The sequence below is a fragment of the Primulina tabacum genome, chromosome 1, assembly GCF_025594145.1.
Source record: "Primulina tabacum isolate GXHZ01 chromosome 1, ASM2559414v2, whole genome shotgun sequence".
Lineage (NCBI taxonomy): Eukaryota > Viridiplantae > Streptophyta > Magnoliopsida > Lamiales > Gesneriaceae > Primulina > Primulina tabacum.
Genome location: NC_134550.1, coordinates 1,442,339 through 1,458,789, shown reverse-complemented (window position 1 = coordinate 1,458,789; position 16,451 = coordinate 1,442,339). Strand labels below are relative to the sequence as shown.

The 16,451-nt window shown below is 33.5% G+C and overlaps 1 protein-coding gene across 2 annotated transcripts; it reads right to left on the bottom strand.

The window, feature by feature from the left end:
* Nucleotides 1-10,177: 10,177 nt before the first annotated feature.
* LOC142549108 (transcription factor TCP5-like) lies at nt 10,178-12,122 on the bottom strand. 2 transcript variants are annotated; one of them, XM_075657981.1, is made up of 2 exons: nt 11,861-12,122; nt 10,178-11,722 (listed from the first exon to the last, which is right to left on the bottom strand). In XM_075657981.1, exon 2 carries the CDS (start codon nt 11,611-11,613, stop codon nt 10,594-10,596), a length of 1,020 nt encoding a protein of 339 aa, XP_075514096.1. In that variant the 5' UTR covers nt 11,614-11,722; nt 11,861-12,122; the 3' UTR covers nt 10,178-10,593. The 2 variants fall into 2 exon arrangements, with proteins under 2 accessions (XP_075514096.1, XP_075514026.1); XM_075657911.1 differs by having other exon boundaries at nt 10,178-11,726; nt 11,873-12,122.
* Between the last annotated feature and the right edge of the window lie 4,329 nt (nt 12,123-16,451).

Below are 16,451 nucleotides of genomic sequence, written 5' to 3'. Positions count from 1 at the left end.
TATCTCCTCCCATCAATAATAATTATAAAAATAAAATAACAAGTAAAAAACACTAAATGCCTGAATTTTTATAACATGGGAATGAAACATATTTGTTTTTTTTTAAAAAAAAAGGAAAAAGAAAAAGAAATAAAGGATGCAGTAGCTTAGTAATATTTTTAATTAACATTTTTATGTTTTTTAAAATTTTCAGTCTAACTTCGAGTCATTTCTTGTTAAATTAGAGGAAAATACATAAAATGGTCAATCTCCAGAAACTCACCTTATAATACCTGGGACCGTATCCAGATCCTCCAATCATATATGAACATGAGAACTGATTGGTGGCTTGACACAATCACTAACCAGTCATATTTTGTCAAGTTTATGTCTTTACAAATTTCTGCAAGATAATTTCATTTAAAAAATGCATGTCAGAGACCGGGCTTGTAGCCCAGTAGTCTCACCCTTGCCATATTAGTTGGCTTCCTGAGTTCAAATCCCCCTGTCGCGTGTGTTGTAATAAAAAAAAATGCATGCCAACTTTGGCGTTTCATTACTAAATGAGTCCTCCGAGTTCTAGGCCTCTTCATGAGGCTCAAGTTAAGGTACATTGATAAAAGAAATTCTCCGAAATTGGATAATTTCCGTAAGCAGACTATGGAAAAATATGTATTTTTCATGTCAATATTGTATTCACCTGATATTGAGTTTTCAATTTTCCTGGACAGTTCAACTCTTTTGCATAAGACATCCCATGGCCAAATCCGCGAGGATTTATAAGATAAAGACTTTTCTTCCTTTCTTTAATATGAAAGGTCATCATAATCAATTTGGTTGTTAGTTTGTTCTTTTGGTGGAGATGTAGGAATACGCTCGTCGATCCATGTTGCTTGCTCACCAGCATATAAATTAGTTTCATCAGTACATGAAGCATCAATTGTTATTGTGGCACCCCAAACCTTGCCACGTAATCATACAACATGTGACGTCATATTCATAAAAATTTTCTTTTCGACGACGTAATAATATAATGCATATAAGACAAAATAATGCCATCACCACACTATCTACGTCAGTGTAGCAGAAACAGTATAATAAATACATACACAACAACTCAAATAAGACAATAAGCTATATTGTTTCTATCTACTATCAACTACATGACTGTTTGATTAGACACACGTAGTACTTCACCACTATCCTGTCTCATGGCATAGTCCTGTAACCTGTCCAACAGAAACAGCCCCCAAAGGATGAGCATATACAACAATCATCATCGTAATACATAACAGTTATATTAACAACAACATAAGATATAACTGAAATGATAACAGAAATACCCCTTTTGTCGTTTCTGGACAATCAACCATCAACAACCTCAACAACATCACACTGCAACAATAACATCGACAATACGTCGCACCCCAACTCCGGCGACAGCAATATCGTCGAACGAACAACAACATCGACGATACGTCGCACCCCAACACCGGCGATAGCAATATCGTCGAACGAATAACATCAACGATACGTCGCACCCCAACTCCGGCGACAGCAATATCGTTGAACGAACAACATCAACGTGACGTCTCCCAACAACGACAGCCAACAACATCGACAATAATAAACAACAACATATATAATATCAAATCACCCATATCCAGTGATTTACCATCGTTCAACACAATAGTATTCATCAATACTAAACAATAACAACATATGCTCGTACGTCAACACGTACCTGATAATCGAGTATATATATCAAATCTGGCTACTTCTTTGATCCTGATGCTTGAATGTATCTAAATAATTCAACAATAATTATCAGATCATTGTCACCGTATCAACACAGTTATAACAGCCTCAATATATAACATCAAATAGCCCAACAACAATTAATTGAACAAAATATAAAACTTGATTATAAATTATTATCGCTCAACAATTTAATATTCTGGTGTATTTAATTCACAATACTACCATCAAATACACCTTAATTAATTTAGCATCAAATAATAGGCTATTTTACAACATCCGTCAAATTGGGAAAACTTTATATCAACGTATAGCCTATACTTCGTAGACTCCGAATATATAATCAGAATTAATAACAGCTGACAAACAACTCACCAATTTCAATTCAACGATTAAAAATTCCTAATTATAACAGATTATGAATAATTCAAAACAACATCACTATAATCATCTCTACTTCGTTAAAATCATACACTATTCAACAATCTTTAATTTGAGTATGATTTAACAATTTATCGGATTTATTCAAAAAATCGACGAATTTCAAACATCACCAAAACTATAAAATTTATACCTCAAATCGAAGATCTCGTGTCAACGATCCCAGAACTGAAGTCGGTTCGTCGATTGAATAAACCGATAAGCCGCAAGATCGAAAAGAAATCTTTGAAGCTGTATTTTTTATTCTCTCTCGTTTCTGCCTCTGATTCTCGTAAATCTCATCAATTTGGTGGAATTCATCAAAACTCAAAACATGAAACTTCTATATCTTTGAGTTTTCTACGTTATATCCAAATTTCAAATCATTTGGACTTCATATGACCAACATATGTCATATTTCATTCTTTAAAAATCATTAATTATTTAGTAATCTCATATTACTAAATCAACAACTTGTAATGATTCGACAGTATCTTGCTACTCGGGGGAAAACTCAAGTTGTATGAAACATGAAGCATCAATTGTTATCTCCTTTGGCACCGATGATTCGACAGTACCTTGCTGCTCAGGGGAAAACTCAAGTTGTGCCACAACTTGAGCCATTGTTGGCCTTTTCTTTGGTTCACTATCCAAGAATCGGCTCAACAATCTCTACAAAGGCTTCCAGGCTATTTGGTGAAATTTCTTGTTTCAGATTCGAATCCACAATCAGTTCAACTTCTCCCTCTCTAATTTTGTCTCGAGCCCACATACGCAGATTATGCTCAGCCTCAGAAACCCTTAGATCAATAACTGGTCTCCCAGACAATACTTCCAACAAAACCACACCAAAGGCATATGTGTCGCTTTTTCTAGTTAGTTTACCCGTGCTAAAATAAGTTGGGTCGAGGTACCCAAACGTGCCCTTTGCTGCTGTACTTGTATGACTTTGTAAGTTGCTTAAGTTTTCATGTTTTACCAAGCCGAAATCTGAAAACTCAGGTGTCACATATGAGGCCCGGGGCCAAAGAGGGCGGGAGTGATCGTCGATGTCATAAGATTGTACGGAAAATGAGTGGCTTCTGGAATGCTACTAAACGAAAAGAACATGAATAAACCGATCTTACAACAACAGAAGGGGAGTGATTCCAAAACTGTTTAGATATAGAAATTGGATCATTTCCAACTTCTCCTTGCAGTAACCAATCAAAGAGACTATATTAATATGCCGCAGCTCAGAAAGTGTTTCAATCCCCGCGACAAACTCGTGCGCCCCTTCGCTTTATGATGGCTTTAGAAGCTTTATGGCTATTTCTTTCCCATGATCAACGAGGCCTTTATAGACTTTACCAAATCCACCATTACCAATGATAAAGACGATGACTAAAATTTTCGGTGACTAATTGCATCTCGGTTAGTGAAAAATGACGACATGAACATGATGGTTCGTTTTCCTCCTCCGTAAAGCTAGCCTCCCAAATTTCTCGAAGCTTGTGATGATGGTGCTGACCGAAGAAATTATAATTATTGAAATAGTTACAAAGGAATTTCTGTGACCAAGAGCTGAGTGTAAAATTTGGAAACTACCGAATTGTAAATCCCGAGCAGGATGCCAAGGATTTGGACAAGCAAGACTATTGTCATGGTTGCTCAGCTTGAGTATCTCAAATCCTGTGAAAGGACCATATTCATCTATGAATTCACTGTACGTCTGCAAAGTAACCAAAATATCGTGTTTAACTCCTTATTTATGCCCATTCAACATCGCTATGTAGTCCTTGTACACCTCGATATTATTGGTATCTCGTTCTCTGTCCAATTCTAGAGCACTGTCAGCAGTCACCCAGTTAATCAGGGCATCGAAATTCACAGAACCAATCTCTTGCAGGAACTTGAGCCCTAAATTTGAGAAATAAAGCCTGATCAAGTACCTAAATCCCACATCCACTGGTATTGTCGACGTAATATTGTTGATCTGGTTTGCTTTTACTCCAGGAACAGTTCTCCACATCCCAAAAATATCAGTAATATCATCGCCCGATGAAACAGAACCAGTCGACGAACCATTTCAAACGCGGTGCTATTATCTACATAGATATGTTAAGACTTACGTACGAGCACTTGGGCTCCAATATCTCCATCAACATACAAATAAGAATGGCCTAAAGGTACTGTGATTATATCAATACCATTTAGGAAAACATAAGTATCCCCTGACTGAATACTTGTAGGAGTAAAAATTATATGCAGTGGTTAATTTTCTTGTACGATTATATAGAATTCTTTAATAATAGAAGTCAAGCCAAGAGCATCAGCAGTTAGTGAAGCACTGAAGTTGCTTAGCAGGGTGAAAGGGCCAGCCTCCTTGTACTTTTGAAAACCTTTACATGGAGTGCAGGGACTTTAGATGGTAGACTTGCCCTTGATTTGTAGCCAGGAAGCAAATATCGGGCGTGTGCCGCCGACGTTCTCCACCGAACCGCAGTAGTTGAACACGATAATCAAGATGGTGGTCACCATTTTGAATTGTATTTCAGAATGAAATATGAACTATGCACGACTCCCGAGTCTTCCTCATTTTTTCCTGCAAGTGTTGGCCCTTTTTCTTTTCTTTTTTTATGGTTCAAAATGTCGATCATAATATTGAAGCAATCCTTCGATCCACTTCCTTCTATTTGTTGGGCTTGTTATTTCATGTCGTAACTGGGCCTAAGGGTCCATTATTTTCATAGCAACTACCACGTGTGGTCCATACTCCGTATGCACAAGTCATTTTGAATAATGAATGACGTCAGAACTTGGACCAACTTGAATTTCAAGTGACCCTTTACTCATTTTACAAACTTAAAATCTTCATTATATATCCCTTAGGTTAAATATATTTAATTAATAATAATACGACCTTGTAAAACGGAATGGACTGGTTCCAAATTTCGAAATTTTTTCTATAGTTTTGGCTTGAGTTCGATGTGAGACTCAGCTCAAAATATTGAAATATGTTTATGAGTTTTTCGAAATTAAATACTCAAAATATATTTATTATAATATAAAATCATATTATTTTAATAAATATGATATCTCACTGGTTAGTCACGAGCTATCAAATGAAATAATTTAGCTCGAATTCACATTGAAAAAATTTAAACATATTCAATAACTTGAAGTTGATAATTTCAAACACGCATAAGATATTTTTATATCGTCCATAAAAGCTCATGAACCAGCTCAAATATATCCACGACTGTGTCTACAAATATAAATTCATTTTCTTCCCATATAGTCAATTATTGAAAGCACGAGAATATGTATTTATTCTAAAGATCGCAGGATTGAAAAGTCAAATGTCCACCGTGTGAACAATACAAGATTGTATAAGCCATGTTTCACATTTTAGGAGAATTTAGGTTTTGTTTGGTCAAGAATTTTAAAAATGTTTTAATGAAATTTTTTGTAACTGCAAAAAAATTTAAAGCACATGTTTGAATAGTTTTTTTGTAAAAAATTTTTGAAAAATATTTTTAAAAACGTGTTCTATATGTTTTTAGAAATAAAAAAACTATGATGGAAATCAAAACATATTATTGTTTAACTGTTAAAAAAACGTTTTTTTATAAAATAGTTGTCCAAATACATTTGTTCTTAAAACAAATTTTAAAACATTTTATAAATATTTTGTAAAAAACACTTTTATAAAAACGATTTATAAATATTTGTCCAAACATAGTTATAATTTTTCGTTAATGTTTTCTCTCTACATCCAAGACTATGATGTATTCATTATTAAGTAAACTATAATTATGGTCATATACGTTTGTTTCTTTATGATTTTAGTAACATATATATAAACAGAATTTTATTAAAATTCAAATAAGATAGTCCAAGAAAATTAAAACAGATATATTCAAAAGAGTTTCAAATATACATTAAATTATCCTCAATAAACATATTTATTATCATCAATAATCAGAAATGTTTGACACACAATGCATGCAATTCGAGATTTTCATAATTTGAAAGAGTTAATGCATGATATAATTTTATCAAAAGCACCCGCGGTGTGGGGACCCGGACGCTAATTCATTTCTTAATCTTCTGGGGAATAATTAAATCAATTATAATAAACAGGGTCTAATTTTTTTTTTTATACAAGTATCAAGTGCAGAACGTAATGGAATTCATTCGAATATATACATCGAAACAAAGTACAAGTCTTGTACCATATACAGTCATTTAAAACTAAGGTTTAACAACTACATATCAAGTGTTCAAACCCTATCTAGTATCCAAGTCCGTAGTCTCCACTCTATTCAAAATCTCTCTTCATCTCCTTGACTCTGATCCTGTCCCACCTGTTGTCATGCACACATACAAACACGACAACAGCCGGATAACTCCGGTGAGAAATACATCCCAGTATAAATCAACGAAACATGCAATCATATAAACAATGTAAAAGCATGTAACAGATAAAAATAACATGTATCAAAATATGAAACATAACCAATATAAAATCGTCGATCAGACTCGTGACTCCACGTCTCAGACTAGACTCAATCCTAGTCTAGGGATCCCGGTTTTCAGACGTTGGCATTCCATATCGAATATCAGTAATAGAAGAAACTCCAATTCTATTCATCATCGATATAACCAAACATCCGGTGTCTTGACCTATCTGTCACAGACTATGGCACTTTCGCCAAATCACTATCCTGTGACAATGTGCAATGTGCCAGTGACGATTCCCATCACTATCTGACACCTATGTCACAAGATCACTCGTCTAATACTCGTCTAATACATGCCTTCTATAAATCAATAGAACAAGCATATCAATTCAAATCAATGCACACAATAACAATAAGTATGTGATTTAGGGAAACTCAAGTATATCATACTTGAGTCGTTCTCCCGGTACCACATTGACTTATACCTTTCTTTTATTGCAGTTCTGACGTCGCTCCCGTCTGGAAATTCAAAGTCTCTCAACACTCAATCTGGCAATGACAATATCAATAATAACATATCAATATACTGCTCAAACCAATATCATTATGATCAATCTGGATTTAACTCAAAACCAACGGCATAACGGAGCAATCCCGATATCCCGGTCAATACAACATCAGCAGATAATAATTACAATCTATAGCCAATATTTCATACAATCTGTAATCAATCAATAATCCAAATCTGTCCGATATCAATCGATATACTCTGAAAAATCATAACAATTCCATAATCAATCTGTTTCTCGATTTGACTTCGATTCTACGATGTATAACATGTCAAGGACATCATATATGAATCATATCCGATTTTGGCAATATCATAATTTCAAATCATATCAAAACGTAATAAAACTTACGTCCAGTTGAAGCTCTCGTCGACAGAAACACAGTACTGAAGTCGGATTGAAATTCTGACGGGCGGATCTTTCACAAACTTCAAATTTCTAAAATAAAAGGCGTAAGGATTTTCTATAACAATTCCCTGAAGCTTTCTCGTTCTTTCGGAGTTCTGAGGAGTAAAATGGACTAATATATGTATATATTGCATGGCAAAGTACGGGTGGCTTCATGTTTATGCAGCACGTCTCGCGCATATGCGCGACCCTCCTCGGCGCATATGCGCGAGACCCACTGGTCTCGACACATTTCTCCTCGGCAGCTCGCGCATATGCGCTCCTCATCTCCGCGCATATGCGCGAGGTTCTCTGGAATTGTTCTTTGTTTCTCGCACAGCTCGCGCATATGCGCGCCCACCCTCCGCGCATATGCGCGAGGCCCTCTGCCCATCTCGCGCATATGCGCGCCTACTGGTCGCGCATATGCGCGAGGTGTATTGTCCTCGCACATTCTATATCACACGTTACCTCAAATCGTGTCTCGGTTGGCCCTTCATAATCATATCAAATCATAAACCAATAATCGCAATTTAACAGCAAATAAATCTCGGGCATTACACGCGGTATAATTTTTTTCTCTTGGGATGCATTATTTGAATTTTAAATTATAAATAATACATTGTTGCATATTATATTGAAAACCAATTTTATTCTATTTATTTCACTAAATTTATATGCTCCAAAACTGAATTCTGAAATTACTCCTCTTTTCAGCATCATTTGTGAGTTGAATCCTTCAAAGTTGCAATGTACGTTTAAACTTAGATTTGTTCGCTATTATAAACTACCTACATATGGAAACAATGAGAACAATAAGACACTAAGTTTGAAATCTGTCTTTTATGATCGAGAAGAAAAAAATATTATTATCCTATTTGCACAAACTTTTAATTATTACGCATTTGCTAATGTTATAATTTTCTTCTATATTAAAAAGTTCACGAATACAAGGTAGTATAAAATGTCCCGTAATAAAAATTATTAAACCAATTTTAAAGGAAGTACACAAATTATTAGAGGGACAACTTATAAAACTTATTGGCATTGTTTTGGAATACATATAGTAAATATTAATAAAATAACTTTTCTACTTTATATATAATTTACTTATAATCACATATTTCATTTTTATTTATGAATAATAGGTTGTTGTATACATTATGAATTTTTTTTGTGGATAAAATCACAACTTATTTGGATAAAGATATTGATGAAGCAATTGTTGTTATCCTTCAAATGTGTCAAAAACGTACAATGTCACAAAATTGTTTGTGAATGAGGATTTAGACGAAGTTACTAAATTTTGAAAAAAAAAATTTCTCATTAGATTTATTAAATTTGATTTAAAAATATTTATTTATCACATGTTAAAAAATAATAATATATATAGTTTCTCGGAAATTAAAGAATTAAATATGTATTTAGGTTGGTGGTCGACATTAATCCATTAAACACGTTAAGAACCATAACATTGCCTTATGCTAATACAATTAATCGACATACATTATATTTAAGAAAGTTTTTCAAAATTACCGAAAAAATAGTTTTTTATTTTTATTTTTTTATAATTATATTTTTTATTACAATTTAAATATATATTATTTTTTATAATAATTAATTTTTAATAATATCATCATGTGCATCGCATGGGTTAAAACTAGTGTTTTATCAAATTTGAGTTTTGGTGTGTTATCCTGATTTTTTGTTTGAGATTTTCATCGATTCCCACATAATTAACACTGATGTGATGCTAGCATGACGCTGCCGTGTGCAAAGTCACATAAACACTTTTGGAAAAAAAATTAAATTTTCAAAAATTAAAAGATGTAGAAAAAAGCCTAAATTTTTCGACACAAAGGACAGTAACCGGAAAGAAACAAACAATTGTATTCACATTTTGTGATGAGCAGTTATATATGTGTGGGCAATTTGGCCAAATCCAGCCAAATATATATCCTTGAGGATGGCTCTTTAGTATGCATAGTTTGAATTCCAAAATCTTTGTATCTCTAAAAAAATATGCGTATAAATCGTTATTCAAAAGCTCTTTGTGGAAAGTAATTATTCTCAAAGAATTTGAAGCAATAGGATGGAAAAACAATGCGGGAAATTCAGTCAACCCTAGAGTAAATTGGCTTATTTCGCCGACTGAATATAACGACAGAGACACCCCGACACCCAACAGTAGCAGCCATGGGGACCCTTCTACGAGACCTTTGCATATGGTCCCATATATATCCCATGCATGTGTACGCATAATGTGTGTGTGTATATGTATGTGTGTGTGTTTACACACATTCACATACACCAAGTGAATAAACCAAACCCTAATTAACTTTGTACCCTTCACCAGTCTTTTTCACCTTTCTCCTTTTTCTTAATTTGGACCACACGTTATCTTTTCCAGTTTTCTTTCATGCCACGGGACCTTCAAGATTAGGCTCATTTTTTTCTGCGTGTTAATTACTTCCTTGGATCTTGCGTAAAAATTGACATTTCCACGCCTATCTTATCCGCCCAAGAAACTAAAAACCCTTTTTCATTGTTTTCTTCTACTCCTGCAATTATATGATTAAGAAAATGAATATAAGCAGGCCTAAACGGATATATATGTGAAGGTTATTTAGGGTTTTTTGTTTCTATTGAGAAAGTCCCGGATTCATGGAATGAGAAAATGTTGGGGATACGTAAGTTTGAAATATTGTATCAACACCATGAATCAAACATTCAACAATACACAGCGGGAGTCAGTAAAAAAAGCTTACAGGCTTGAAATTCAAGTATCTTAGAATATATAATCACAACAGGAAATTCTGTCATTTGTCAACCATATAATTCTATGTGAAGGTCAGTACTGCAACTCATTACAATTATATTTTCAGCAACGAACAAATTTATAAATTCATCCAGTATAAAAGAAGTATAAACGCATCGAATGGTTCGAAGTGCCTCTCCCAGAACGATGAATTCGAATCGAATCTTTATTTTTAATAATAAAAAAGGCTTCACCAATAGAGCACTGGCTATCGTAACTAAGAATGTTCCCCGTTGTTTTGTGAAGGGAGAAGATTTGCAGTTACACTGGAATGAGATGGCCTTACCGGTTGAGCAGCATGGGAGTCATCAACAGTTGAAGTGATTTGAGAAACCGATAACTGTGAAGCCTGAACATTCAGTTGTTTCGGATCGAATTCTGAATTTGAAGAAGGGAAACGAGATTCATGTGTACTCGTTGCAGATTGATACACCAGAATTTGATGAGAACCTGCCATTGGCATCAGGCTGAAATTGTGCAAATCTTCCCGTGCTTGATCCGACGGTTGAGATAGAATTAAATTGGAAGGATCCCATCTGAAAACTTGATTATTAGATGTAGTATTATCGAGAAATATTGGTAATGAAGAGGGATTTGGCCTAGAAATAAGGTTGTTTGCAGCAGAAACAACAAATGCACCCTGCTTTTCGAAGTTGAATTGCCTTTCCTCTTGATTTCTTGGCCAATTCCCATCTCTATGGTCACTTTTCCCACCTGGAACATCCTTAGATTTCCCCCAGAAAACATCTGACTTAGAATATTTCATCGGATCATCCCAATTTACCGCGCTGCCTACGATCTTTAAGCCTTCTTTGTTAGATCGAGAGCCCCCAAATTCAAGAAAATCTGGATTGTGGTGAAGATTTTGTGTAAATCTTCCATCGGGGAACCGGAGTGGTGGCAATTCATCAATCTCATGTTTTGCAACATTAAGCAGCCAGTCCACCACCTTGCTTGGTTGGTTTAGCGATAACCTGTCCTGAAGATCATACAATTGTATCGCTGTCGGAATTGACAACCGCACTCGCCTGTCCCGCAAACCTCTCACAGTAAATACTTTGCTGTGTCTATCTTTGCCACCAAACGCTCGAGAAACCCGTACGAGCCGGGGATCCTTAAAGCTAGACCATGACGACGATGATGTTGAATTCGATGAGGCCATAGAGGTAGTAGTATTTGTGCTGCTGATCTCCTGAATTGTGTTATAATCTTCTTCTTTTTCCATTACGTCTCTCATCTGATAATTGTGGAACTCAAGGAAATGAATTTACTTGCTAATGAAATCGATGAAACTTTCGAAATCTTGAACCCATCCTGCAGAAAACTTCCCAATACCAGCTCCAAAACTAACTGTCATGCATATTAATATCGAGCATGAAAAAAGGTTTAAAATATATCATATCAATATTGAATAACAGAATCTTTTTCCATGAAATCTATGAATACGTAACATATGTTGAACTGCAAATGATGTGAAATTTAACTCTTATACATACCGAAAAAATGGAATTATGGAGCTCCTAATTCAGTAAACATTTCTTGATTAAGAAATCTGCCAGGAAACGTACTTGCCATAGCAAGCTATCTTCAGATAGGATAATTGATTTTTCGTACTAAGCATATTTGCAACTATGTATTTATTTATATATAACCAAGTTCTGTGCTTGGAGCAAAGAAGATGCTCGATCGGCCTGAGCCAGACCATTCTCCATTGGAAAGAATAAAAGAATGGTGCAGAGGCGGCCACGCGTACTCTTTACATGAGCTACGAATTAAATGTGTTGGTCAAAATAAACCCCGGTATTAGTCGTTACCGATAAATTTAATTTAATGGGTAAAGTTTCCTCATCGATATCTACAAAAGGAATTGAAGTGGCTAAATTTTCTAACACATGGCTTGGCAGATGGATGCACTGCAATGTTAAAAAAATAGGCTCGTACGCATAAGTTCGATGCTACTCTTTGAATATTTTCTTAAGAATGCATCAAAAAGTAAACATATATTTTGGCATGGATTGATAAATTCGATGTTATAATTTCCTACTTATGCATTCAATTGTAGCTCCACCAGTTATACAACTCGCTCTTATAAAATATAGGAGCATGCGCCACCAAAAGGAGTGGTTTTAAAATTGCTGATAAAAATTTACCAGTGTTTAAAAACAGCTCCTAAATTTATGCCGTCACGCCTCATTATGAGCTGAATTTAATGTACCTACAAGTAAATAAAATCATTTTTGCTTTATATATTTTTCTAAAAAAATTTATTCTCTAAACTAAATTAACATATATGGTTTTTGGACGGTTTTTTCAAAAAATTAAAATTTGCCCAAAAGCTAGAAAAATAATTTTAAAAAATATATTAAATGAAATATTTTTCAGCTAAATTTCAAAGATTAAAGATTGGCCAAACCAATCTTTCCCTCGATAATACAATAAAATATCGAAATCTTCAAATGCCAAAATTGTTGAACAAGTCCATTGATTTCTTAATTTTGACATAATTAATGTCTCTTGCTAATTAATATGTACAAGAAATTCAATACTCCCACGTAGTTAAAGCTATTCATTTAGCTCTTAATAACTAGCCCAACTACAAGTCGGAAAATATTCAAATTACACGTATAAAATTTGTATTTATATGGCATTTTAAATATTATAACATTTCAATTACTCAGTTGATTAAAATTGCCAACCATATTCTTGCCCTTAATTTATTTGGAGTGTATTTAATTACTATATATTATTTGCATTATTACTATATATTTTTATTTCATAAGAGGCCAGGCCCCAATTCCATAATTACTACTAATAAATAAATGGTCAGCAGATCCTATACATATTTGTCTTTTTAAATTAATACACATACCCACCTCACATGACTCAATTAGTATCCTCACTTCACAATCCTCACATTTGTTTCCAGTTACTTCTTAAATTTTAGATGTTCCAGCTTAATTTTGTATCCTTATAATAACCTATGTTCCTATACCTTAATTAATCTCGAATTTTTTTTCCATACAAAATAATAAGAAATTGTGATTTTGGTTATATGTTGTCAAATTTCTATTTAAATTTTGTATTTTTCAATTTTTGACAATTTTAATAATTTTTCTCATTAGTGTTGACATGACATGCAATCATCAGTGTTACATCAAATATTAATGATATCGTCAAGTCCAAAAAATAATAAAAAATTCAAACATAATAGAATAAAATCGAAATTTAACAATATAATGAAGACATGCTTGCAAAATACATAATTAAAATTCCTTAAAACTAAAACTAACATTAACAAAAATAAATACTAAATACTATTTAACATGTACCTACGTGATTGAGATATAATAATAATAATAAAAATATAATCTTGAAAGAATGATCACTCGGACTGGAAATGACAATTGAAATAAACGAAAAATATTTATTGGCGGATATAAAATTAAAGCATCAAACTAGCTTTTTATTGTAATTTTATGGGCAGGTGATCGCATGCAGGCCAAGGTTTTGTAGAAATTATATCTAATCGTGGCGTGCTAGCTGCGTGCACTCGGAAGCATGCATCCAAAAAAATCAATGGTAATTTCGTATGGATTCAAAATTACAATTTAAAATTTTAGCCAGGGACGCCAAAATTACATTTTTGGAACGTATATAATGTAAATTTATAAAAGCATGGCAAAAATAATACTCCATCCATCCGGGTTTATTTGTTTTTTAACACATACTTGAAAAAAATTATTAGAAAAATAAAGTTTACAGACAAATTTCTTTTCTTTTCTTTTCTTTTCTTTTTTTATTTAATTCGTTCAAAATATTGTCGCATGTTTTTCAAAACTTAATAAATTGGGACGTGAGTATAAATGAAAAGACAAACAACTACCTAAATCCACTCTTTGTAATATTTGCCTCTTATTAAAGAAGCTAACAAAACAAGACAACCGATTGTTAAGGCGATGCTGATGCTTGCTTGCATTAATTTTCCATTTCAAATCGAGGTCTCTGAAATTAGTTAGTTATCATAGTCATAATATATTTAATTTGGGTTTTTCTGAGATCTTTTAATTCTATATTAAATGTTCTTCTCAAAGGCTGAACATGCGAGAGAAGCAAGGGGAATCGGGTGCTTGCATCGAGTAAATTGGTATCGATTATGTTACTGTGTCGGATAATAATAGATAGGAGATATGTACATAGTGGCTGGTTTGTCAACAATGTCCCACGACACTATGCAGGCAATATATATCAATCACTGCAGAGAAAACGCAAAATTGCGACATCTATCGCATTTATTGTTGTCGCGACAATCTTAGGGTGAAAGATGACAAAAATAAATGAAAGATTGGTTATTTTGAATATCCAACTTACAAAATCAAAAGTCAAAACATAACAAGCCCGATTCAGTTAATATATATAGTCTATGTGTCCACCAATAAGGTGACATTCATCTATTAGATATATAATTTGGATATGTTTCATCACATCCAATAGATGAATATCACATCAAGCACATCATCACAACTTTTTGCCAAATACAATGACACATATAAAATAGTTATTTCATAAATATCATGATTCATTGATATATGGTTTTAAAATGTTATAATTAAAATTTTAAACTAGAGCTCAATGTCAATTACTTGTAGTTCATGTAAACTTAAGGTCACAAGTTTATGATAAATTCTCGAATTTGATACTTTATTATAACGAAAACTCATCCTCCACCCCAAAAAAATAATATAAATAAAGTAGAGCTCCGGTGGTTCACATCCATTCCAACTGCGTAAGGTGTCCATTTCAAACTCGTGGGCTTGCATCAAGTTCTGGGGTTTTCATCGATGCATTTCTGGACCACTTTTATAGTTACTTTGTAAGACCGAGTGCTTACCATTTTATCAAAAACTATACCTAGTGGTAATAGTGCAACTCAAATCTTTTAAACCGCACAGCAACTCAAGTATCATGGTTCGATCGTTCCACCAAGCGGGGATAATTATTACACTCAACAATCTCCCTCTCAATAATTGCATTCCTTGCAATCAACGAGAATCGAACTCGTGATCTTAGCTCTGATACTAATTGTAGACCGATTGTTTACCGCTTTACCAAAAGATATAGCTGGTGGTAATAGTGCAACTCAAATCTTTTAAACCACATAGCAGCTCAAGCACCACGGTTCGATCATTCCACCAAGCAGGAACAATTATTGCACACAACAATCTCCCTTCCAATAATTGAACTCCTTGCAATCAACGCGAATCGAACCTGTGACCTTGTCTCTGATACTAATTGTAGACCGATTGCTTACCGCTTAACCAAAAGCTATAGCTAGTGGTAATGATGCAACTCAAATCTTTTAAACCACACAGCAGCTCAAGCACCACGGTTCGATCGCTCCACCAAGCAGGGACAATTATTACACTCAAAATACTTAAATTTCATTACACATTTTTCTACTACCCCAAGTAAAATAGCTTTGAAAAATCTAAATTTCAAAAATTAAAAACTTATACTTTTATATAATTTTAATTTTAATCTTAATCAAGATAAAATTGCTCGTGTATAATATAACTAAGTAACTTATCAAAATTTGAAACAATAAATTAGATTTGACGATTTATTCACATCCAATTCCAAGAAAAACGGCTTTTTTTAACAACAGTATGTATTTGAATAAATAAACAAATTGGACAAAGTTTTATCGCGAAATTTAACTGCAAATATTATTAAATGATTATAACAAAAAAATGAATATTAGCTAAGTGATAAGTCTGTAACCATAATGCCTTTATGGTTTTTTATAAGATGTAAAGTTTATTAATTAGATGAAAATAAATTCGTGAGAAAATAACTATTTTAACATTTAATAAAGAAAACCTATATTGGACTCATAAAAGACGATGGCAGTAGATGAGAAATGGCAAATCGGGCTAATAGTCTAAAACCCTATGGACTCATACTTATAAAAATCAAGCCCGATTCAATTAATTAAAATCATGTCTAATTATCTTAAATTTAAGTCAAAAACTTGTGTGAGACGTATCTCTTATTTGAGTCATTCATAAAAAAATATTA

Bases quoted from the DNA above. Each gene is read 5' to 3' on its own strand.
- LOC142549108 (XM_075657981.1), bottom strand. From the start codon at position 11,613: ATGAGAGACGTAATGGAAAAAGAAGAAGATTATAACACAATTCAGGAG.